At 35.9% G+C, this 26,095-nt stretch overlaps 2 protein-coding genes and 1 long non-coding RNA gene across 9 annotated transcripts in view; 1 reads left to right on the top strand and 2 right to left on the bottom strand.

The window, feature by feature from the left end:
* Positions 1-3,397, bottom strand: part of LOC129060723 (uncharacterized) — a 36,684-nt gene extending 33,287 nt beyond the window's left edge. Inside the window, exons 1-2 of the mRNA XM_054560779.2 lie at positions 3,362-3,397; positions 1,057-1,889 (exon numbers count right to left, since the gene is read on the bottom strand). Coding sequence (XP_054416754.1) covers positions 1,057-1,889; positions 3,362-3,397 — 869 coding nt within the window. The remainder of the gene's footprint in view (positions 1-1,056; positions 1,890-3,361) is intronic.
* Positions 1,370-25,975, top strand: TMEM168 (transmembrane protein 168). 6 transcript variants are annotated; one of them, XM_024249276.3, is made up of 7 exons: positions 1,375-1,603; positions 2,364-2,443; positions 3,177-3,268; positions 6,737-7,992; positions 16,371-16,513; positions 18,633-18,907; positions 23,964-25,975. In XM_024249276.3, exons 4-7 carry the CDS (start codon positions 6,865-6,867, stop codon positions 24,509-24,511), a joined length of 2,094 nt encoding a protein of 697 aa, XP_024105044.1. In that variant the 5' UTR covers positions 1,375-1,603; positions 2,364-2,443; positions 3,177-3,268; positions 6,737-6,864; the 3' UTR covers positions 24,512-25,975.
* The window catches only part of LOC129060453 (uncharacterized), a 160,300-nt gene continuing 144,758 nt past the window's right edge, over positions 10,554-26,095 (bottom strand). For both annotated transcript variants that reach the window (XR_010140909.1, XR_010140910.1), the window contains 2 exons: positions 19,299-19,435; positions 10,554-14,375 (listed from right to left, as the gene is read on the bottom strand). This is a non-coding gene — a long non-coding RNA (uncharacterized LOC129060453). The remainder of the gene's footprint in view (positions 14,376-19,298; positions 19,436-26,095) is intronic.

The following is a 26,095-nucleotide window of genomic DNA, read 5'->3' as shown; positions in this document are numbered from 1 at the left end:
AAGTTGGGGCTTTCCTTTTGATTTAGTTCTAGGAAGTCAGCATCAATCAGCTTTAAGTTCCTTGCCTCCAGACCCTATTCTCCTGCCTCACGGCTATGTAGTACAGAGTCTGTCACAGGCTACCCAGAAATGTACACAGAGACTGTTAACAGGCTACAGAACAGATTGGGAAAGGGCTCTGGGGTTGTGGCCCTCACCAAGCATAGGCATCTTGCATCTCTGACATGTTAATGGTGGATGCCAGCACTCTCACTACTGCCCCAGAAGCTTATCTTGCTGTTGGGGATGGGTTCTCGATTTCTACACTTGCTATACTCCTACAGGTGACCTGGGAGTGTAGCTTTCTGTGCCTTTTTTGACTCATGGCTTCCAGCGGGTACACATAATTGGTTAAACAAGTGTTCAGCTTTCAGCTGCAGCCATTAGACTCTTAACTAAGGTGGGGAATTCAAATGGAGGGCATAATAAATATATATAAATGTCCATTAAAGGCAAGTTGAGTTGGAAGTGACGACAATGTATTTGAGTAGAAACATCTAGCAGGTAGTTGGAAATGTGACACTGGTGTTCCCCCAGAAAGCTAGTTACAGATTTGGGAAGCTGAGTTGTGATTGCCTTTAAAATTAGGAGCTAGAGAGAATCTAACTCAAAATTTTCATCCACATATGCAGAATCTCAATCTGAGAGTTGTTCATTCCTATAGATGTGCTGGCCACACCAACCTCCAACATCTATTATGAAAATTAGGAAATTCACACTCTGTTATGGAAAATAGGAAAAATATATAGATAATACATGCAAAACAAGTGGGAGGAGAGAACTACGGATCGTGGAGAGCCTACTGCACATTATTATTTTACAAATATTTAAGTGCCAACTATGTGTCAGGCACTATGCTAAGGTGATTTAATGTTGAGCAAAACCCGACATGTCCCTGCATTTGGGGAACTGACGGGTTCTGAGGGAGGGCCTAAGAAGCTTGGGCCTTAGCTGGTTACAAAGCCATATATTATGCCATATATATTTAAGAGCAGCAACGCCTCCCGCAGTATTTACAGCCCACGCGTGGCAGTCCTGTCCGCCCTGTCCCCGTTCGGTCCAGCCCGAGGCGGTGGCCTAGATGCTTGATTGGCACTGTCAGCCTGATCTTTGGTGGTCTTCCCGCTGTCTGTTCTCAGCTGCTGATTCCAGGTCCCAGGAGTCGACTTTGGCTCGAGGAAGGCAGGCGCCTTAGGTGGGGCAGTTGACACTCGCGCAGCGCCTTGCTCACCTGGGTGAGCGGCGGCGCGCGGGTTTGGGCGGGGAGGGGGCCGGGCCTCGGGAAGGACGCGCGCCGCGCAGTTTGACCCCGGCGGCGTTCCGTACCGTCGCGGATTTCGGCGGCGGAAACATGGCGGTCGCGGCCGGGCCGGTAACGGAGAAAGTTTCCGCCGACACTGGCCTGTATTAGCGCGTATGGCCTCGGGCCCTCGTTCCCCAAGGCGTGCCGCCTCCCTGTTCTCAGTCGCAGGCTGAAGCCTTGTCTGCCCTCCTCCTTTTTGGTTTGGTTTTGGAACTGACTCCAAGGGTTGGGAGAGCGCGTTGGTGGCGACGGCCGAGTCAGGTAGGGAGAAATGGGTGGACGGCAGGGCGGCGAGATCTAGGCGTAGACACTGCCAGGGCACCGCGTGGTCTGGACCCCAAGCTCCGCCCAGTCGGCCTCCCAGGGCCGGGGTAGAATACCTGCCCCTGGAGGAGTTGACAGTGGTGGTTGGAGATTGGAGGGTGTGGGAGCGCCTCTCCGTATCTTGCAAGGGTTCCCCCTCAACTGGGCGCCACGTTGTGGTCGCGTTCCGAGGCAGAGGATGGTGGAGAACAGCCAAGCTCTTTGTCGGACCTCCCACATCTCGCTAGAAGGAGGCCGAAAGGGAGAGAAATTGCTGTTGCTGCTCTAGTGCCGAGGATGCCATTTTCCTCGTATGAGATGGCTCAAAGAGTTATCAGTAACTGAGAACTGAAGCACTGAAATTCCCTGACTGTTTTTTCAGTGTAGTTCTTTCAGCCTTGACACTTTTAGTTGGGACAGAAAGTTTCTGAGTGAAAGATAATGCAAGTGATAAGGTATGCCTCAAGCTGGTTTGGAAGAATTTGGGTGAATTAAGTAAAGACTGGTGGAAAGCTGAAATAGAAACCAAATATTCATGGACTCTCCCTTAGTTCTACTGGTTGTTAGTTGTGGGATATTAGCTAAGTTCTGTATTCTATTTAGGCATTAGTAAGTGTCCAGTGGCGACCATTGTTGTTAAATGTAGTTATTTCTGTATTAGTCTTTATTTTTCAACAAGTATTTACTGAATACCTTCTTGATGCCGGATTTTTGCTAGTCACTGGGTGTACAGTATTGAAGACAAACCCTCGGAGACCTTTTGATTTAGTGGGAAATGCAGACATGAAATAAGTGATGGTATGTAACAGAGAAAGTACAGGGGTCATGTAATGGGGAGGGGGCAGGGGTAATCTCTTAAGAAAATGATTTATCTGAGACCTGAAGAGTTGGAGTAAGCCAGGTGTGAGCACTGGGGTGGGGCCAGGAGGAGGAAGAGGAGTGTACCTGGCGAGGGAATAGCATTTGTGCAGTTTGTAACTGAAAGGTCAGTAAGGTTGGAAAACAAAGTGTGAGAGGAAGAGTGGTAACAGATAAGGCAGGAGAGTTATTCAGGCCCAACACGGAGTGCCTTATAAGGCATTGTAAAGAGTTTTGACTTTATTGCTAAGGGTGATGGGACGCCATTGGAGCATTTTACATAGTGGAGTGCTAAATTTTTGTTTTAAAAAGTACACTTCTTAGAGAGGGCAAGAGTGGATACAGGGAAATGTTCAACATGATGGTGGCCAAAATTGGGATGGTGACCCTGGGGACGAGAAGTAGAAACACTTAAAAAATGTTTAGGAAGAATAATAGACAGGACTTGGTGGGGATTAAATGTAGATGATGGTGGAGAGGAGGGTTAGAGTAGTATGTAAGGTTTTATGAAATAATCAGACTCTGGCAGTGATTAGTTAGCTTTTCCCATATGCATATTGACTCTTCTATGCTCCATTTTCATCCACCTCTGGAATAATTGTCCATTGAATCATTAGTGACGGCAAACCAATTGAAAAGGATTGTAATGTTTTTCTATTATTCTCTAACTCAGGCTGTCTTTTGAAGAAGATCAGAATGGGGAAAGACTTTTGTAAATTAGCCATTTAAAAACAATCTGCCATGTTGATTTTGGTCCATAAGAAGGTAACTGCATACATTGCATTATATGGATGCACTGTACTTTACTAATTTTTTTTTTTTTACATGTTTACATTTACTTTGTTTTCAGGTATTTACCTCTGTTAACAGTGCAGAACAGAGCTGGTGCTTCATTTTCTGTAGGTAGATTAATATGTGTGCACTTAAGCAGAGCGATAATAATCGAAGACATAGAAATAAATGACATTGCTTAGAGAAAGTATGTAGTGAGCGAAAAGCCTAGGTTTGGGGTTGAACATCCAAAGGATGGGTTGAGAATGAAGAGCCTTCAAGGAGACCAAGGCGGGGAAACCAATGAATTAAGAAAAAAAATCTGGAGACTTAGTCTTTGGAAGCCTGCAAAAAGGAATGGTTTGGAAGGTGAGAGAAGTCAACAATGTAAATTTGTTTAAAGAATATACAGGATACGGCCGGGCGCAGTGGCTCACACCTGTAATCCCAGCACTTTGGGAGGCCAAGGCGGACGGATCACCTGAGGTTGGGAGTTCAAGACCAGCCTGACCAACATGGAGAAACCCCGTCTCTACTAAAAATACAAAATTCGCCGGGCATGGTGGCACATGCCTGTAATCCCAGCTACTTGGGAGGCTGAGGCAGGAGAATTGCTTGAACCCAGGAGGCAGAGGTTGTGGTGAGCTGAGATCGCTCCATTGTTTTGCAGCCTAGGCAACAAGAATGAAACTCTGTCTTAAAAAAAAAAAAAAAAAAAGCCAGTCGCAGTGGCTCACGCCTGTAATCCCAGAACTTTGGGAGGCGAGGCGGGTGGATCACCTGAGGTCAGGAGTTTGAGACCAGCCTGGCCAATATGGTGAAACCCCGTCTCTACTAAAAATACAAAAATTAACTGGGCATAGCGATGGGCGCCTGTAATCCCAGCTACTCTGGAGGCTGAGGCAGGAGAATCACATGAACCCAATAGTCAGAGGTTGCAGGAGAATCGCCTGAACCCGATAGTCGGAGGTTGCAGCGAGCCAAGATCCTGCCACTGCACTCCAGCCTGGACGACAGAGCGAGACTCCGTCCCCCCTTCCCCTCCCCCCAAAAAAGAATATGCAGGATACTGAGTGAAAAGTACCCATTGGATTGGAATTTACAGGTCATTTCAACACTTAGCAGAGCAGTTGTGTGGTGGGAAACACCATTTAGTGGTTTGAAAAGTGAATGGGTAAGAAGTGAAGCAACTAAATACCAGCTGTCAAAAGGACACAGGATTGAGCTTCATAGAGGATACGGGGATGAGCAAGGATTGTTTTTGTTTTGTTTCTTTACTTTTTTGGTATTGTTTTTAAAAGCAGATTTATAAATGTTTAAATACTAATGGATAAAAGAAGAGTGAGAGTTTGCAGAGAGAGGAGAGAGTCTGATGTTCTGGAATAGGCGGAAGGAAAAATGCACAATATGGCTGAAAGGTTTAGCCTTATATAGAGAAGCAACAGCCTTCTTTCCTTATATTCGGAGATATCAGTAGAGGTGGGTTTGTGGACTTGGAAACTCAAGTGAGCTCCCTTTTGATGACTCTCTAGGAGGCAGAGTCATCCGGTGAGAATGCAATAGGAAGAAGTAGGGTATCAGAGATTTGAAGAGAGGAAATAGGGGTTTGAATAGTCACAAGAATGGGGAAGAATGTCGACCAGGGAAGGATGTTCCATGGATTTAGAGTGGCACCATTTAGCCTAGTGTGTGAATTTCTTCCCCCCGTCCAGCAGTGTTCAGTAGTCTGAGCCCAGATTGTACCATCAGCTCTTTGAGGATATATATTCTAACATATTTGTTGAATTATTTTATAACATGCATTAGTGATGTTTTAAAAAAAAAACCTCAATGCATTCCAGATTTTGTCAGTTTCTCACACTCAAGTTAAAAAGATAAACCAAAATATACCAAAGGAAGACATTTTATTTAACATTATGTGGTACCTTAAGACATGAGTGAATAAAGATGTAATTAAGGAAAATCAGTTGGAATACTTAAATAGACTTAGTTGTAAAAATAAAAAAAAGTGCTTGTTGAACATATAAAAGCAAAATAAGTAATAATACTTGGAACTTCCCAGAGACTCTAAGGTTGCTTTAGTAACATTCCTCTCCAGCCAGATGAGTACTAAGAGTTGATTCTAGGTTCTCATGTTTCTCTTGAGCCTTTTAGTGTACAGCTATTAAGTACAAATAAACTAATCAAAAACTCGTGGGTTTTTTTTTGTTTATTTTTGGAGGCAGAGTCTCGCTCTATCCCCCAGGCTGGAGTCCAGTGGCGTGATCTCCGCTCACTGCAACCTCTGCCTCCTGGGTTCAAGCGATTCTCCTGTCTCAGCCTCTTGAGGCATTACAGATGCCTCCCACCACACCTGGCTAACTTTTGTATTTTTAGTAGAGACGGGGTTTTGTCATGTTGGCCAGGCTGGTCTCTAACTCCTGACCTCAAGTGATCCACCTTCCTCAGCCTCCCAAAGTTCTGGGATTACAGGAGAGAGCCACTGTGCCTGGCCCTAGTTTCTTTTTAAATATCTGATTGGGTTCTCTTTAGATAGAGCTACCATGAACCATTGATCAGTTCTTTTGAAACAGTATACTAGGAAATTTTGAAGAATTATTATAGATAGTTAAATCATTTTTTGATTACTATCATTTTTTAGGTGTGACTTGTGGAAGCTTTAATTTCCTGGGTCTGCTAACAAATACTTGTAATAACATTTGTTTAAGTAGAATTGAAAAGTTCTTCATTTACTTTATAATGACTGTTAGGGTGAGCATTTTAGTTTTTCATTTTTGACTTGGAATTGGTCAGGAATTGGTTTGCTATAGAGATAGTGTTTAGATTTGGAAAGCAAGTTTAGTAATCAAAGTAATTTAATAGAGATAAAAGTACAGGGAGAATTATGGCTCAACTTTAGGGACTGAGTAACTTTAATACTTTAATTCTAGTAAGTTTATTAGTTAAACAATGTAAAGACCTTGTGTAACATTCTAGAGCTGGCTTATAAAAAGATGTAGGGGATATTTGGCAGGTTGTAATGGTTGCTGTTACTACTAATATATACAAGTGTTTTTCAGATTAGAGGTAACGTTGAAGTCCTTCATTCACTTTAAGAACTAAGTAGCTTTCTCTTGTACCAAAACCTGCTACAATCTAAGCTAAAGTGAACATTTCACCTTTCCTTGTTGTTGAAAAACCAGATATTTAAACCAGAATGGATTAGGTGAATTCTTCACCATCTCTGGAAGAACAGTTCTATTCATGCAGTCATAGCATATGATGAGTAGAAAGCACAGCCATGTCTGTTTGGATAAACTGCCAAGTTTTAAACCAGAAACAGTATTCATTAAGATATTGCAAATCAGGTTGTAAACTGGATTTCAGTTTTAAACTGGATTTTTTCACTTTCTATATGCATCTTTATATAAAATGAGTAAATTATATAAAATTAACTCTGAAATATTGTTTTCTTCTTTTTAGATCACGATAAACAAAATTTCCACAAGAGAAAATGTTGAAATAGGAGTTGCGGATACATTGGATATACTGGATGAAATACAAGCGGTTAATTTTTGTAACGTGAGGGAAAAGCCCACATTGCTGGTTACATGTGTAAATCACTGCGTTATTGCTTTAGTCATTGTCTCTATTTAGCAATGACAAGACTGGAAGAAGTAAATAGAGAAGTGAACATGCATTCTTCAGTGCGATATCTTGGCTATTTAGCCAGAATCAATTTATTGGTTGCTATATGCTTAGGTCTATATGTAAGATGGGAAAAAACAGCAAATTCCTTAATTTTGGTAATTTTTATTCTTGGTCTTTTTGTTCTTGGAATCGCCAGCATACTCTATTATTATTTTTCAATGGAAGCAGCAAGTTTAAGTCTCTCCAATCTTTGGTTTGGATTCTTGCTTGGCCTCCTATGTTTTCTTGATAATTCATCCTTTAAAAATGATGTAAAAGAAGAATCAACCAAATATTTGCTTCTAACATCCATAGTGTTAAGGATATTGTGCTCTCTGGTGGAGAGAATTTCTGGTTATGTCCGTCATCGACCCACTTTACTAACCACAGTTGAATTTCTGGAGCTTGTTGGATTTGCCATTGCCAGCACAACTATGTTGGTGGAGAAGTCTCTGAGTGTCATTTTGCTTGTTGTAGCTCTGGCTATGCTGATTATTGATCTGAGAATGAAATCTTTCTTAGCTATTCCAAACTTAGTTATTTTTACAGTTTTGTTATTTTTTTCCTCATTGGAAACTCCGAAAAATCCGATTGCTTTTGCATGTTTTTTTATTTGCCTGATAACTGATCCTTTCCTTGACATTTATTTTAGTGGACTTTCAGTAACTGAAAGATGGAAACCCTTTTTGTACCGTGGAAGAATTTGCAGAAGACTTTCAGTCGTTTTTGCTGGAATGATTGAGCTTACATTTTTTATTCTTTCAGCATTTAAACTTAGAGACACTCATCTCTGGTATTTTGTAATACCTGGCTTTTCCATTTTTGGAATTTTCTGGATGATTTGTCATATTATTTTTCTTTTAACTCTTTGGGGATTCCATACCAAATTAAATGACTGCCATAAAGTATATTTTACCCACAGGACAGATTACAGTAGCCTTGATAGAATCATGGCATCCAAAGGGATGCGCCATTTTTGCTTGATTTCAGAGCAGTTGGTGTTTTTTAGTCTTCTTGCAACAGCGATTTTGGGAGCAGTTTCCTGGCAGGTAAGCTTATTATTTGTCCATCAACCCCAATGACATGTAACAAAATGCTAGCTTCAACAATTGAAATTAAAGTTATAAAGTCAAGTTCCTGATTTCAAAAGCATATTCATATTTGATCTTATTTAATTTTGTTCATGGAATTGAAGCACTGAATGTGTTTCAAGAGGATAATTTATTTGATCTCTAGCAAAGAGGTACCAAAATGTTATGAACACTCAGCATTGAGATGCCTCCCTCTTCCTGACTGTTCATTAGTGAAACACTCATCGATTAAAGAGTCTTTGAATACTAACATTTGGAAAGTATTTAAAGATTGTATTTTGATCCTTTCATTATACCCATGAGGAAACTGAAAGCCAAAGAAGACACATCCAGAGTCACTAGTACTAGCAGGAACAAGGTTACTTAACTTCTGTCTATTCCCTGGACTCCTCACTGTAACATGTTTCTTTTATGTAGCCATGTCTCTGAAGGTTTTATATAAAAAGTGATCAGATATATAACAACATATCAGATTTTTAATTATAGATTAGAGGTTATCCTAAGAAAGAAAACATGGGTTTCACAGTACCTTTGCTGCCCAGAAATGTTTTCTAAAAGGTTCTTGTAGACAAAGACATTTGTACAGTTGGAGTTTGCATCTGCAGTATTAACAAACCCAGTCTTCCATTAATTGAGCATGTATTGACTATGCACTATACGCCAGGCACTATAGTGGGTGTGGAAGGTCTCAGGATGTCTGTCAAAGGTGGCACAGTCTCCAATGGGAGGAGGAAGAGGCTGGCATGTAAACAAACAATTATGATTACAGTGTGATAAATACTATAATCTGTGTACATCAGACTGGGATGTGGGGCATAAAGGAAAGTCAGCCCTGCTTGGTGCAGCTCTCTGTAAGAGTTTGTTGCTGCTGAGTGATTTCTAGAGGAAAGTCGGCTCTGCTTGGTGCAGCTCTCTGCTTTGTAACAGTTTGTTGCTGCTGAGTGATTTCTAGAAGTGTGTTTTGAAGAGGGAGATGTGAAGACTTGCCTGGACATGGTGCTTTCTAGTCAGCTGGGCTAGGGCAGGGATCCCGTTTGGGAGTCAACCAAATGAGGAAAACACCTTGGGTGTGGCCTGAGGATATTGTCCTTACGTTGCTCTACTTGCTGGTGTTAGGTACTATCAGAATTATGTTGATGATGTCAAAAACTCAAGCATGAGTTTTCCTCCCTCTTCCTTGCCCCTGCTCCTGTTAGCTCATTTCCCAGCCCTAAATACTTTTTCTTTTCCAAATCAGCCTCGTTCATGCTGCATGCCATTCCAGGCTTTCAAATTCTGTTAACCAAATATTAATATTTTCTTGGTCTCCAAACTTTTTCTTATCTAGTGGTCTTCAGATATGGTGTGTACCACTGGAGGTACACAAAAACTTTCCAAGGAGTCTGTCAGCAGAGATAATTTTAAGATAATCAGTTTCCTGATTCTCACCTTCCATTCTACTCTTTTCTAAAGTTGATCTTCTTGAGAATCCCTCGATTTAGATGTAGGTGATAGCATTGTGGTTTAATTTATGTCTCTAATGACTAATGATGTTGAGCATCTTTTTGTGTGTGTATTAGCCATTTACTTTGTTGTTTAAATATTCACATCTTTTGCTCATTTTAAAGCTGGGTTATTTGTCTTTTAAGAGTTCCTTATATATTCTGGATACAAGCCCTTTGTCCGATAAATGATTTGGAAGTGTTTATTCCCAGTCTGTGGCTTCTGTTTTTATTTTCTGAATGATACAAATTTTTGAAGAGTTTTCAACAGTAAAAGTTTTTAATTTTACAGAGTCCAATTTATCCACTTTTTCTTTTATGGGCTCTGCTTTTAGTATCTTATCTAAGAATTCATTGCTCAACACTAGGTCACAGTTCTTTCAAAAGCATTATTGTTTTAACTGTTACATTTAGGTGTATGATCCATTTTGAGTATAGTATGAGATAAAGATCTAAGTTTTTTTTTTTTAATATATAGATGTCTCATTGTTCCCAGCACCAATTGTTGAAAAGATTAACATTTCCCCTATTGAATTGCCTCGGCGTCTTTGTTTAAAATCAGTTAAACATAAACGTAAGGTTGTATTTTTGAGTTCTTTTGTTATATTGACCTATATGTCTACCGTTGTGCTAGTACTATGCCATCTGGTGAGATGTTTTCTAATTTCCTTTGAAATTTCCTCTTTGACTCATAGGTTATTTGTAAGTTTGTTGTGTGATATCCTAATATTTGGAAGTTTCTCGCATTTCTTTCCATTGATTTCTAATTCCATGTGGTTGGAGAACACTGTATGATTTTAGTCTTTTAGGCCACTTGTTTTGTGGCATGGCATGTTTTATTCCATGTTCACTTGAAAATAATGAGACCTCTGTTGTTGGGTACAGTGTACTATAAATATCAGCTAGATTAAGTTGGTTGGTGGTGGTGTTCATGTATCTATAGCCTTGTTAATTTTCTGCCTAATTCTGTAATACTGGGAGAGATGAAAATCTCTATTATAGTTCCTGAATTGTCTACTTCCTTTTTCAATTCTGTCATTCTTTTTTTTTTTTTTTTTTTTTTTGCTTCTTTATTTTGAAGCACTGTTCCTAGAGGTAAATGCATGTTTGTTATATCTTCTTACCATGTTAACTCTTGTAATTATGGTAAACAGCATAGTTGAGTAGTTAAAACAGAGATTGTATGGCCTGCAAAACAAAATATTAACTATCTGCGCCCCCCCTGTTTTTTTTTTTTTTTTTTTTTTTGGATACGGATCTTATATTTGTGTGACCACCACTACCACAGTCAATTTGTAGAGCAGTTAAATCACCGCCAAAATTCCCTCTTGCTTCCATGTAGTCAGTCCTTCTCCCAACCCCAGGTACTTGGCAATCTGATTGGCTTTCCGTTCCTAGACATTTTCCTTTTCCAGAATGTCATATTCATAAAATCATTTAACATTGTAGTCTTTGGAGCCTGACTTTTGTTTTTGAGACAGGGTCTTGCTCTGCAGTGTGGGCTAGAATACAGTGGCACAATCATGGCTCACTGCAGCCTCGACCTCCTGGGCTCAAGCAGTCCTCCCTGCCTTGGCCTTCCAAAGTGCTGGGATTATAGGTGTGAGCCACTGCACCTGGCCCTGAGTCTGACTTCTTATTTAAATCATTTGAGATTCATTTGTGTTGCTGTGTGCCATCAGTAAGTTAGTTACTTTTATTGTGAGCAATATCCCATTGTATGGATGTTCCAGTTTATCCCTCATTCAGTTGAGAGACACTGAAATTATTTGCAGTTTTTTGGTAATTATGAATAAAGCTGCTATAAACCTTTGTAGACAAGGTTTTGTGTTAACATAAGCTTTTATTTTAGTGTGATGTGGGATTGCTGGGTCATGTGGAAAGCATTACTTTTAACTTTATACTGCCATACATATGTATTTCTAATCTACAGAATAAGCTCATGACATAAATTATCTATGTATATATTCCAGAAATCAAGACTCAAAAGGTTAATTAACTTATTCATGTACACATAGCAAGTGGCTGAGCTTGGGATTGAACAAAAGTCTAACTCCGAAGCTTGGGTCCTTTCCACTATGCCCTACTTCTTCCACATAAAGAAGTCATTTGACTTTGAAATTATACAGTAGCCTTCATAATGTTCTTAAACTTCCTGAACCAAGCAAAGTTTTGAAAGTCGCCTGTGGTTTCTTACAGCTGGATTTCTCACAGTCTCTCCATTTATATATTGCTGCATTTATGTATTCTGTTTCTTAAAGTTGGGCTTTACTTTCTTTAGACTTATATGTATGTTTTCCAAATCTGGTTTGCATAAGGTGACTTATACAAAAATGCTTCTAAACAAACAAGCCGTATATGTTTATGTAAATGTTACATTTTTAAAATGACATTGCATAAAGAAATTTTGTTCCTGTTACCTGAAAAATTTTAGGATATGAAACGTTGAATACTTTGACCATGACTTGAAAGTCCAGCTGAATAGAGATCTAATAACTAGTAACAACTTTTATTCAAAGGGCATTACTTACAGGTTGTTTATTGGTCTTCTTTTGTGCTCAGTTTATATCTGCTCTGAAATATGAGCCATGTCTTAAAATTTGATAGTGAGCTGAGGATAATTTGGAGAAGCAAAGGAGAAAAAGTACTTGTAGGCTTGAATCAATTGTTCTCATTTGTTACTTGGAATTAAGGTGTAAGGAGTACTCCAGAGTCACAAATAACTTCTAGATTGAAGCTATAGAATAAAGGTTTGCAGGCCAATAAAATTGAAGCTGTCTGAAAGTGGCAAGCAGATAAAACATCCTAAATTTATTTTGGCTTCCCCTGGGCATACTTGCCATCTGTTCAGTTAAGATGATGAATTTTTGTATTGCCAAAATATTAATTTGTGTGTGATTATAATAGAATATTTCATACTGTTTTTCTAAGCTTGCTTTTTCAAAATAACATAATAGAAGTACTTAATGATTTTTTCCTGATAAATTTGCTTTCTAAAAATGTATGACAGGGCCAGGCATGATGACTCACATTTGTAATTCCAACAGTTTGGGAGGCCAAGGTGGGAGGATTGCTTGAACCCAAGAGTTTGAGACCAGCCTGGGCAACATAGGGAGACCTTGTCTCTACAAAAATAAAAAAATTAGCCAGGCATGGTGGTGCATGCGCCTGTGGTACCAAGCTACTTCGGCGGCTGAGGTGGTAGGATCACATGAACCTGAGAGGTCAAGGCTGCAGTGAATCGTGATCATGCCACTGCACTCCAGCCTGGATGACAGAGTGAGACCCTGTCAATCAGCATAAAATTCTCAGTTTCTAAGATTTTTTAATATAAAAAGCAAGTAGTAACAGATCATCTGTTATTTATGAATTGTGATCAATAAACCCCTGAATATCTACTTATTTAGTCTATGGTATCAAATATCATCATCAATGTTGCAAAACCAACATTAGGGTATTGAATAACATCACTATCAATTAAGATTTTAATTGGAATTTTGAATTATTAGGCTTTTCATTTAAGTCATCTACAAATTGATTGACAATTGAACTTTATCATTTGCTTAGTTCGCTGCTAAATCAAACTGTTTAATACTTTTTTCTAATAGTAAAAACATACTGAAGATTGAGAAGCACTGGTTTAGAAAAAATATGTAAATATATAAAATGTAATAGCCTGGAAATCAATCATCAGAAAATTGGAACTGATCCCATTTGTAAGAACAGAAACATAAAATAAGTTTTAAACTTATAAAACTTTTATTTTAAAATTACTACAAACCTCAATGTAGGTTATAAAAGAAGATTTCAATAAATAGAAAAACACACCATACTTCCTGGGATGAAAAGACTCAATGCTGTGCCTTGCAGGCATTTGTATACGTAGAGGAAACTGCTTTCAAAGCTGAGCTGCACTTTTGGTCCCCTCAAGAGTGGCAAAAATAAAAGCCAAGCCCAGGGCCTCCAGAAGTGAGATCTTTGGTAAATTACCTCCCATTTTACCCTTGCACACTGAAAGAAGAGGGTGGAGCCATGTGTGTTATAGCCCTCTCATGAACTTGCTTTTTGCCCTTGTGTCCTGTTGATGGTTCAACCTGGGATTAAGTGGTCAAACCTGAATTAAGATATGTAGACTCGTAATGTCCGCAGCTCTCTGGAAGAAACAGATTGCCTCTAGGAGAAGGTATCATTATCCTAGGCCTAAAGTTAATAATAATATAATTTTTATATCCAGTGTTCAGCTTATAAATTTAACCAGGTACACACACACACACACACAAACACACACACACACACAGCACCAAGAGCAAGCAGCAGCAAAACCAACAGACAACAGAAAAAAATCTTTAGGTATTGGAATTATCAAACAGAAAACCATCATGCTAAGTTGCAAAAATAAAAGGAGAGATCAGGACATAATGGTAGTACACTGGAAACTTTAAAAAATGACAAGGCAGAGTTTACAAAGAACTAAATAGAAATTTAGATCAGGAAATAAATTATTTCAGTGTTGCAAACATAACATTAGACAAAGCTGAAGTGGGCATTAGTGAACTGGAAGATACAGTTCAGAAGAAGCTATATAAGCAGCATCATGAAAGAGAAGTACGGAAAATACTGAACCGAAAGAAAGGATAAGACTCAGAGGATATGGTAAGAAGATCTCATATTTGTTTGATTAGAGTCCCAAAAATGGAAGAAATGAAGGCCAAAGGACATATGTGAAAGGATAAAAAGTAGAACAACAGAACAGAAGAAGAGAGACCAAAAACAGATCCATGAATACTTACGACAAAAGTGGCACTGTAATGTGGAGTGGTTGATATTTTCAGTAATTTGTGCTTGGACAATTGAGTGTTTCTGTAGAAGAAAAAATTGGACCATTATCATAAAATCAATTATATTTGGATTATAGATTTAAATGTAAAGGCAAAACAATAAAGCCTTTAGGGGATAATGTTAAAATATCTTCTTAATGGTTGGATAGAGGGATTTTTTTTAACAAGGCATAAAGTGACTATATTATAATTAAGAACTCATGTTAAGCAAAAAACAGCATTAAGGTAGTCACAGAGTCACCAACAAAAGACTTTCATTGAAACTATGTTCAGAACCAAACAAAACTAAATCAATGAAGAAAAGGTCAACCCCATAGAAAGGTGGGCAAAATATTTAACACTTCATCAAAGATGATACCTACATAGTGAAAGGCACTTAACCTCATTAATAATCAGAACTTGATATTTATTCTAGTTTTGGTATAATGGTAAACTGTAAGCAATTTAAATACCAATAATAGGATCCACTAATTAAAGTTTTATATGTATTATAAGAATGCCATTTGGTCTTTACAAGTGATTTAGAGTTATGTAAGCTTAGATTAAAATGTTCATAGATTATGTATCCCATTTTGGTAAAAAAAAAACACACACATGAATAGTATTTGTGAAAAATACATTGCATGAAGTCTGGGAATATTTCAGAGTAGCTGTGCTATTTGGAATGATTTTAATCACATATCTTTTTTACTTATTTGTATTTTCTAGTGTTTCTAAGTGGAGCATGTACTGTGTTATTTATGTCATTGACAAAATAGGATATACCAAAATAGTGCAGTATATTCATTTTTCTGTTGCAGGAATTAATTTTTTAATTAAATTTTGATCAAATGAACCACCCCTTAGTGTTAAAAGCATGTGTTCATGCACCTAGGCATATAGTATGTGCAGTAGCAATACAGAAAGAATGTAATAGTTTAATATTCTAAAGAAATGTTCAAGTGACTATCCATTTTCTTTTCACTTAAATGAGTCTTAATTTTTTCTGCTTTTTTATTGCAGTTAATACCTGATTGCCTCCTCCTTATTTCTTCTGCCTCTCTACTTTCCATTCTGCTTTTACAATGCTTATATGTCCTTAATATTTTCTTCTGTTAAAATTTTGATTGCACATCTAGAGAGTTCAGTGCTTTATAAGGTAAACTGTATCATATAAACGGAATTCGTTTTTATAGCTTTAGGGTCTTAAATTTCCTTAAGAATTTATACAGTAAGAATGTAATAGAGAAAGAATACAGAAAGCATATAGAAAAAATGTAATAGTTTAATATTCTAAAGATATGTTCAAGTGACTATCCATTTTCTTTTCACTTAAATGAGTATTAATTTTTTCTGCTTTTTCATTGCAATTAATACCTGATTGCCTCCTGCTTATTTCTTCTGCCTCTCTACTTTCCATTCTGCTTTTACAATGCTTACGTGTCCTTAATATTTTCTTCTGTTAAAATTTTGAATTTGCACATCTAGAGAGTTCAGTGCTTTATAAGGTAAACTATATCATATAAATGGAATTAGTTTTTATGGCTTTAGGGTCTTAAATTTCCTTAAGAATTTATTTTCATAATTTCATGGGGGAAAAAATGAGCCCTTTCTAAAGTACTCTTTTTGATAAAGTAAATGAATCTGTTATTTGAAAAATGATATAGGCATGTGGGTTTTAACAAGATATTTGTTTTCTGGCATTTTCTCTGTCATATCAAAGAGTGGTTTTGGTTTTGTTTTGTTTTTTTTTTTTCTCGTCTGGATAGGATGTTATTTGACAAATCTTTTTTAAAAATGATGTGCCATGTTTTGCCACAACTTCCAAAAAACTAAGAGATAAATTTAGGATTTATTGCACTAGTTGGCTCATCCATGTATACTTGTCTGCTTTAACTGAAAATTGTTTTTAGATCATTAATTGTTCCTTTTATCCTTTTTGAAAGTAGAAGCTAAAAAATGTGAATCGATGTGCATGCATGTAAATATATACACATATGTACATGTACTATGTAAACATGTTTTGGATTTCTTTTAGCCAACAAATGGAATTTTCTTGAGCATGTTTCTAATAGTTTTGCCATTGGAATCCATGGCTCATGGGCTCTTCCATGAATTGGGTAACTGTTTAGGAGGAACATCTGTTGGATATGCTATTGTGATTCCCACCAACTTCTGCAGGTACAGTAATCTAGTATAGTTAGTGATAACTATTCACTTCATAACATTTTCTTAATATTTATATGAATAAAATATAGTTCATTTTCAAAACTGTGTTTTCAAAATATAACTTGTACATTTCTTCCAAATTTTTAACAAACTTTATTCCAAGTGATAACATCTTCAGAGTTCAATTGAAATATTTTGATAAATATGATAAGCTTATATTTTAGCTAGAAACCAGAAAATATTCATGAATAACTTTTCTAAGGAAAGATCTTACTCTAAAGGGAATATTTTGTTTAAGAAAGTGTCCTCTGGCTGGGCGCGGTGGCTCACACCTGTAATCCCAGCACTTTAGGAGGCCGAGGCGGGCGGATCACCTGAGGTCAGGAGTTCGAGACCAGCCTGGCCAACATGGTGAAACCCCATCTCTACTGAAAATACAAAAATTAGCCGGGTGTGGTGGCAGGTACCTGCAATCCCAGCTACTCGGGAGGCTGAGGCAGGAGAGTCACTTGAACCTGGGAGGCGGAGGTTGCAGTGAGCCGAGATAGTGCCATTGCTCTCCAGCCTAGGGGATAAGAGCAAGACTTTGTTTCGAAAAAAAAGGAAAAAAGAAAAAGAAAGTGTCCTCTAAAGCAACATAGTGAAATATAATAAAATGTGCTCTGGGCATGAGAGGCTGGAGGTCTAGTTCTGTGTTACCTTTGGTACGTTATAACTACTCTGAACCTTATTATCTGTCTTTACCTAAAATGTATATAGTAATACCTCTTCTGTTCATCTGACAGGAATGGTATGAAGCACTAAAAAAAAAAAATAAATGTAAAAACACTCTGCACACTGAAAAATGCCATACAAATACTAGGAATTCAGAGGATTGGCAGTGAAGTTTAATAAATGTTTATTGCAGTTTCATTCCAAAATAACTTTTACCCACAAAGGTGGTGACATCTGTATAAATCTGTAAATGTTGCTACATTTTGATTTTTATTTTATAGCTAACTACCTTTAAAATAATTCTCTGCCATAAATGAATTCTGATGACAGTTTTCATCACACTTTCCCTGGGGGAGGGGAGAGTGGAAATAAAGTTTTTTCCCAATTTCAAGTATTTGACATAAAAATCTCCAAATAGACTATTTGTAGGAAATATTTTCCTTCATGTTAAAGACTTAATAAAAAGTTGAAGGTTTAAGAACTGAAGGAAACAGATTTGGACATGTCCCATAAAGTGAGAAATGACAACCTTGTAGAAAGAATGTGTGGAAATAGTAATATGCCAGTTAGATATTTATTCCGTTGTAATTTTTTTAATGTATTACTTACTCTTTTGTGGCTGTAATGAAAAAAAGTTAGTAGAATAGTATTGATGATACATGAAGTGAAATCTAAGGTTTTCAAAAATCCTGATAGAAATCCCTTTTCTGAATAGGAATGATGATTTTTTCTTTCTCAATATTAATGGTATTTTGCTAGTTATAAACGACTTGCTTTATCATCTTTGTACTAGAGTACCATTTTATATTCTAGGAGCAAATCTAAGTCTTCAACTAGTGTTCAGTAGTATAAAGCAATGGACCTAAATTTTAATAACTTTTTAAATGCCTATTAATAGATAATTTCTTCTATTATTTATGTACCTTAAGTTAATAAAATTTGAACACAATTTTGTAGACTATTTTTCAATACAGAAATATATAATTAAAATATTGCTTTTTTATTTTGTGTTATAATATTTTTAAAGAATAGTTTAATAGTCCCCACCCAGATGTTCTTGAAACAGTGTAATCCTGCTTTTAAAAAGCCTTGTCCAATATCTGTCATGTGAGAAAATACGAATAAGGAACAAAGAGTAATACTATCTACATTTGGAGATATTATCCCAGCTTTTAATTTGATTATTGTTTTAATGATAGTAAATATAATATTTAGAAACCAGGTTTTGATTTTCTAAGCTTAATTCTTAGTACTATAGGAATTTTAGAAAGGGTGATTTTTTAAAAAAATCCTGCCACTTAGCAGCAACTATATTATAAATGATTCTTAGATAATCTGTTATAAATGACAGATGAGAATGTGATATAGAATGAATACTTCTTAAACACCAAAATAATTGTTTTTTCTCCTACTTCAGTCCTGATGGTCAGCCAACACTGCTTCCCCCAGAACATGTACAGGAGTTAAATTTGAGGTCTACTGGCATGCTCAATGCTATCCAAAGATTTTTTGCATATCATATGATTGAGACCTATGGATGTGACTATTCCACAAGTGGACTGTCATTTGATACTCTGCATTCCAAACTGAAAGCTTTCCTCGAACTTCGGACAGTGGATGGACCCAGACATGATACGTATATTTTGTATTACAGTGGGCACACCCATGGTACAGGAGAGTGGGCTCTAGCAGGTAAACTCACCTTTGGCAGTTTCACTATTATAAAGATACACATGTATATGTAGAAATCTGTACTTCACACACGGTCATTAAATTTCCAGGATCCTTAGTTTAATGAACTATACATATGACTTTAATTTGTTTTTCTTTGCTCTAGCATACCTGTTTAGCCTAATTTAATCTCTAATGATAAGATTGGGAATTATGTCTTATAGTGATTAGAAGGAAAAAAATGCTTTGAGACTTACAATCAGTTTCCCTTAAAATATTTTCAGAATTGCTAAATATATTTTTCAGAAGCTGATAAACTCCTTTGACTAGTATTTTTAAGTTTTTAAATGTTATGGATGCAGATTTCAGTAGTCCTTCACATCTGTAGTTTTATTTATGTTATAAAGCTCACCAAAATTTTAAACAGCAGATCATGTAGTATGGTGGGAGTAGCATTTAGGTCAGGAGACCTTGGTTCTGGTCCTAATTTGCCACAGCTGTGTTATTTTAGGCAAGTTAGTTAACTTCTGTTGGCTTCAATTTTCTCATCTGTAAAATAAGGGGGTAATTATAAATAACCATTGAGTTTTATTCTAAGGTACAAAATTCTGTAGGGTTTCTTTGCCTTTGAAAAAACATAAAATAACTTTGGTTTGCATGCATTATGGGAAATAGAAAACTTCTTAGTTATTGCCAAGAGAGAAATGAGATCTCTTTATATAATATACAAATTTGTCAGTCTTTCCAGCTATTAATAGAGAGTAAGTCAAGGGCTTTGTTTTATGAACTGTTACTTGTTTAGGACCTATAACAGAGCGCAATACATAGTAGAGGATCCTTAAGTAGCTGATAGATAGATGAAATTATTGAATAAATCATTAAAAAAGAAAGGTAATTTTCTTATTTTAGATTAGAAATAGTTATTTTAGATTTAATTACATGATTTTTTTTTCCATAAAAGTGTAGATGTTTTAAACCAAGAATATATAAATAATAAAATAGTCATAAAATAAATAAAGTGGAAACATTCAGAATAAAGAAAAAGATAAATAGAAGTAGTATGGAAGGACAGAGGCAGAGTTGCCAATATAAGAACTCCAGAAAGAAACAAACAAAAGGTTAAGGTAGAGATGATTTTAAACTAGCATGATCTCATTGATTTCATGCCAGATTTGTAACTGAGGTTTTTATCATAAGGAGAAATATTTTTTTGAAATTTTTCTTTTTTGCAAATAAATATTGAATAACTCAGTGGCCTTCTAGTAGAAAGACAAGCTAATATTTATTGGGCACATTTTAAGTATCAGCTTACTGTACTTAGTACCTTGCACACATTGTTAATCTTTATGTGAAATCCTTTGAGATAGATACCATCACTTCTGTTATCTTCATTTTTCAAAGGATGAAATGGAAATTGAAAGTTGTTATGTAAGTTATCTGTGGTCATACCACTATGTGATAGAACCATGATTTAAGACCAGATCTGCCCGATTGCTAAAGTGTATTTTTCACCCCACTGTACCATGTTGCCTCCAAGGGTGAAAGCCATGATGATAAAGAAATGGCATGTTCTGGTTAAGTGGATATTTTTGTTAACATGGGTCACCCATTTCAAAACATTAGAATGTACAAGACTAAAAGATGTACTGAACATTAAAACTAATTGAATATAGTTTATAAAATCATTTACTTGACCTATAACTTTTGAATTACAATGTAGAAAGCATCTTTTTAACCTTTATGGCTACTTTAGTTTCAGGTAAAGTATAACGTTCTGTGTATTCCAACTCAGAGCACAAGAGAAAGCTTTTAGTCAATTAAAATAGTCTTTACAGAAATAGAATTTTAGATCTAAAAGCAGGGATTGCTGAAAACTTAGTATAATCCTTATGATAATAAACTCTACCCAGATCAAATGGAAAAAACAGGGCTAATTTTTGGCGGCCATGCGTATATCCCTAGTTATTTTAAAGTGTTAGAGTAATTTTAGAAGTAAGCTTTGTATGTGTGTTTATATGAAGGATTTATTACTTAATAGAAACACTTTTCAAAAAGTTTGCATTTTTCTTAAGTAATTTAAAATTCATTAAGTATTTCTTAAAGATAGCTATGGAAATCAATTCTAGATGTTCATTTACTAATACTTTGATATCAGCTTTTTATTTTTCTAAGAAAAATAGAAAAACAGTAAGATAAACACACACATATATATATCTCTCTCGCAGTTTTTCTAAATTTTCATTCATTGTTAGGAATAATTTTTGAAGACTTTAAGAACTCTAAAATAGAGTTGTATTTTAGGTAAATGTTTAGCAGTTACATTCTAGAATGATGTCTTTATAATTTTTTTGAAGTATGCTACCAGTAAATTGACCATTACAGAATTCCTCTGTTAGCTAAGATTGGTTCTTGTGTAACTTTGAGGCTTATTATAAGAAGTTTAAAAAAAAGAGAGAGAAAGCATACTGATCTCCCTTCCCTGAGAAAGGTAGATTTTATCTTATAATTCAGCAACTGCATACTGTCATGCATGGCCTGAGGCATCTGGCATACTTGTGGGTAGTCATGTTGAACAAGGCCCAGAAAAGCCTGCTTTTCAGTTAGTTCATGCCCTGGCCTGCTTTAGACATAGCCCTCAAGGGCTGATTCTGCCTCACAAATAGTATTGAATATCTCTGCTCTGAGGAAAGTGGTTTCATCTATTCCAAATTAAGTGACAAAGAGCTTTAAGCTCTGCTAATTTATTAATAGTTGGGGATTTTTTGTTTTGCTTTTTGTTGTTTTTTCAGCAAACTTTGAAATAGGAAACATCACAACTGGATTTTACTTGGGTTAGCAAGTTGATAGCAGGCCCAGTATTAATATCACTGTGGGAAAGAGAATCTATATTTGCCTTTTATCCCATACCTTTACTCACAGTACTTAGAATATGTAGTCTTCTTATATTTATGGAGTTTCATGATATGGAACCTAATATTTTTGCCTCTGCTTGAGGATAGAAAACAATTATGGTAATTACAGGAGAGACAGAAATAAATGGAAAAAATGTAGATAATTTATAAAGCAGTTTATTACAAATAAAGCCTTTAAAAAGCAGTCTCAATTACTTGAAATGCATCAGATGGCTATTATCTTAGATAAATGTAAGTACTTTGAATCTGGGCCAAAAGCCAAATGTAGCATAGAACCTATTCATAGGAGAAAGCAGAGCAAAACAAGAGAAATCATTTAGAAAGCTTTAATGCTGCTTTAAGTCTCTTGTTGATATCTAAAGAGCATTTATATAAGAGAATTAGGGTAGAATATGCTAAAGAATGTTTATTGAAATAGTTGTGGATGGCATGTTGAGCAATGATGTTTTGTGGCAGATGGAATTTATATAATAGTTCTTGTAATCTGTGTCATCTTCTGATCTCTAGAGAAATTTAATAGAGCTGACAATAATGGAGAGTTAACATTTGGCCATTTTTGAAAAAGTATCTTTTGGAGGTATCAGTGGAATAACACATTAGTAATATGTGGAGATCATGTACTGAAATAGTGTCTCTGAGATAATATGTGTGACAGCGATTAATAAAAGTTTATTTTCAGGTTCTTAAGCTTACTGATTAATAAAACGTTAATAAATGACACATAAAGAATATGATAGAATCCCAATTCTAAAGGATTCTCTCTCTAGTGGTGTCCATTTTTAATGGTGAAACCAAGAGGACAGTTCATTTGGGGAAAATGTTGGGTCTTGTGCTGGTAAATTGTAAAAGTAACTTATGCTCAATGTAAAACTTTCAGAAAAATATTTTAAAAACCACATGGAAGTGAAACACCCAGCAATAGCTGCTGTTATAATTTTTGTAGATGTACTGTCATGCTTTTTCTAATATAGACATTTTCTCATCAATAAATTTTCTTTATAAATATTTTGTTATAAGATTTCCTCCTAAGGTTTTAGGCCATAGTTTATTTCCATTTCCCAAATGGGAAGGTCGTCTTTTTTGTAATTTTTTGTCCCTATGTCTGTTCTTTCCTTAGGATAGATTCGTAGAATTGGAATGATTGTTATCAGTGTACCATTGAGGCAGGGCCAGATGAGGTGAGGGTGGCAGTTGCCTCAGGCACAAAACATAAGGGAATGCCAAAAAACTCAATAATCAAAATGAACATTTTAATGTAGTATACTTAAAAATCAAAATTAATGCAAAAAAATAACGAGATGTAAAACCTGTAGTCAGATGTTTATTTACTTTAGAACTTTCTGGGTGTGTATATATATATATATATATATAATTTTAATCCCTTGTTCTTCAGCTATAAAACTGATTTAAATGTAAATCTGTTCTTAAACTCATTCTTGTACAGGTAGGAATAGGGTTTATTTTCATTCAGTAGGTACCTACATATGAGGAAGAGAAGGAAACAATGATACAGAATGGGGAGGCAAACTTTCTGTAAAGGGCCAGATATTTTTAGCTTTGTGGGTTTAGATCCCTGTTGCAGCCATTCAGCTCTGCTACTTTAGAGCAATAGCCATAGACAGTATAAATGAATGAATGTAGTTGTGTTCCAATAAACTGTTATTTATGAAAATAATTGTATGAAACTTAAATTGCATACAATTTTTACTATCACAAAATATTCTGATTTTCTTTCAACCATGTGAAAATATAAAATCAATTCTTAGCTTTCAGGCCATACAAAAAGAGGTGGCAGGCTGGATCTGGCTCATGAGTTGTAGTTGCTGCCCCTGGTATAGAATGTTAGCTTTTCTGTATAGTTGTTTTCACTAAATACAACTATGTAGAACTATTTTCTTAATTTATACTAGCAGATTCCTTTTTATGTGAGTAATAAGGATTTTTTTTTACCTCAAGTTGAAACTCTGTTCTAAAAAATATCTTTTCAAAAGATACTTTGAAAGTGTCCTTTAAATACTTTATTTTTTGCTTATTTAATTCTAAGAACTTAAGGAAAATATATGTAAAACAAGAGTATTTTCTCTCTAGGGGAAAATGATTAAGAGGGTTTTCTTAATGAGAGGCTGCAGAAATTATTGCTCCATTGAATTTTCTCTTGTTCACAGGTGGAGATACACTACGCCTTGACACACTTATAGAATGGTGGAGAGAAAAGAATGGTTCCTTCTGTTCCCGGCTTATTATCGTATTAGACAGCGAAAATTCAACCCCTTGGGTGAAAGAAGTGAGGAAAATTAATGACCAGTATATTGCAGTGCAAGGAGCAGAGTTGATAAAAACAGTAGATATTGAAGAAGCTGACCCGCCACAGCTAGGTGACTTTACAAAAGACTGGGTAGAATATAACTGCAACTCCAGTAATAACATCTGCTGGACTGAAAAGGGACGCACAGTGAAAGCAGTATATGGTGTGTCAAAACGGTGGAGTGACTACACTCTGCATTTGCCAACGGGAAGTGATGTGGCCAAGCACTGGATGTTACACTTTCCTCGTATTACATATCCCCTAGTGCATTTGGCAAATTGGTTATGCGGTCTGAACCTTTTTTGGATCTGCAAAACTTGTTTTAGGTGCTTGAAAAGATTAAAAATGAGTTGGTTTCTTCCTACTGTGCTGGACACAGGACAAGGCTTCAAACTTGTCAAATCTTAATTTGGACCCCAAAGCGGGATATTAATAAGCACTCATACTACCAATTATCACTAACTTGCCATTTTTTGTATGCTGTATTTTTATTTGTGGAAAATACCTTGCTACTTCTGTAGCTGCTCTCACTTTGTCTTTTCTTAAGTAATTATGGTATATATAAGGCGTTGGGAAAAAACATTTTATAATGAAAGTATGTAGGGAGTCAAATGCTGACTGTAAATACATAAGAGATGGTAAAAATAACACTGCACTTTCAGGAATGTTTGCTTATGGTCCTGATTAGAAAGAAAACAGTTGTCTATGCTCTGCAATGGCCAGTGATGAATTACTAATGCCTTATTTTCTAGGCATATAATAGTTTAGAGAATGTAGACCAGATAAATTTGTTTACTGTTTTAAGAAAACTACCAGTTTACTTACAGAAGATTCTTTTTTCCAAACAGTAGGTTTCATCCAAGACCATTTGAAGAACTGCAAACTCTTTCTCTTAGAAAAGAAAGAGGGCTGCCTAAAATAAACACAAAATTTGCTTATACTCCATCACATTCAGATGTCTTGGTTGTGACTTATTACCAGTGTAGCAGAGAACCCAAGTTACATATTAGATCAAAATATTCTTTATGTAGGTATTGTTAAAAGGCTAGAGCCTACAAGTTGCTCTTCCATGCGTTGGTTGGGGGGCCCTGAAAACACTGGTAATATTAAGAGTCTTTCTCAGGGTAACTTAATGTTTTCTTAATGAACAATGTTTCCAGCTACAAATTCTTCCAATAAATTGTCTTCCTTTTTGAAAAGTACTCTCATAGAAGAAATTTAGCAATTTCTCATTGACTGACTCAGTCTATTTTAAGTATTCAGAAAAGATTTTGATTCCCATTGAGTTAATGCTCTGCCATGAAAATTATTTTTCTGATCCTTGTTAGTGATAGCATTTTTTTTCTACTGAAGGTCAAGGGATAGAAAACAAGTATTTCTTTTCTTATATACATGTAATGATGTATTATGTAAAAAAGTATTCATACTGGCAATTTTAGTTAGGCATAATATTGTGGTTGTAATTTTTAAAACTTAGTGTTTTGTCTGATTAAAGCAGGCACTGATCAGGGTATCTCCTAAGAGGTAATTCACTTCTTATTCCTTTCCAATAATTATTACATTCTAAATTTTCATCTATGAGAAATAACAAGAAGGGAATAGAATTAAATTGGGGTATAATCTAATCATCTTCATTTTTTAAATGGTTTGCGTTCTCACTATTGAAGCCATTTTTTCTAGCCTCAGAAAGAGGAAATAATGCCTCCACCATTTTCTACCTGGTGACTTGAAAATTGAACTTTTAAGTTAGGAAGAAGTTAGAGTCAGGGAACTTGTATACCACTATCTATGCAGCATTGTTATAGTCTGATTATTTTTGTGTTTTGAATATGATTTTCCTAATGCTCTAAATAAAATTTTGTTAAAAATTAATTTTTCATTTAACATGCAAATATTGAATACTTTAGTATATTAAAAGTGGTAGTCATTAAAAATGCCCATGTTTTAGAGTTCATGTTTGGAAGGTTCCATTATAGGTTAAGGATTTATATT

This window comes from Pongo abelii, chromosome 6 (assembly GCF_028885655.2).
Source record: "Pongo abelii isolate AG06213 chromosome 6, NHGRI_mPonAbe1-v2.0_pri, whole genome shotgun sequence".
Lineage (NCBI taxonomy): Eukaryota > Metazoa > Chordata > Mammalia > Primates > Hominidae > Pongo > Pongo abelii.
Note: the sequence above shows the minus strand (reverse complement) of the source record. Positions and strands in the feature narration are given on the sequence as shown.

Bases quoted from the DNA above. Each gene is read 5' to 3' on its own strand.
- TMEM168 (XM_009243157.3), top strand. From the start codon at position 6,865: ATGTGTAAATCACTGCGTTATTGCTTTAGTCATTGTCTCTATTTAGCA. The intron at 16,514-18,632 runs GTACAGTAATCT...CTCCTACTTCAG, and splicing joins ATTCCCACCAACTTCTGCAG to TCCTGATGGTCAGCCAACAC. The intron at 18,908-23,963 runs GTAAACTCACCT...TCTTGTTCACAG, and splicing joins AGGAGAGTGGGCTCTAGCAG to GTGGAGATACACTACGCCTT.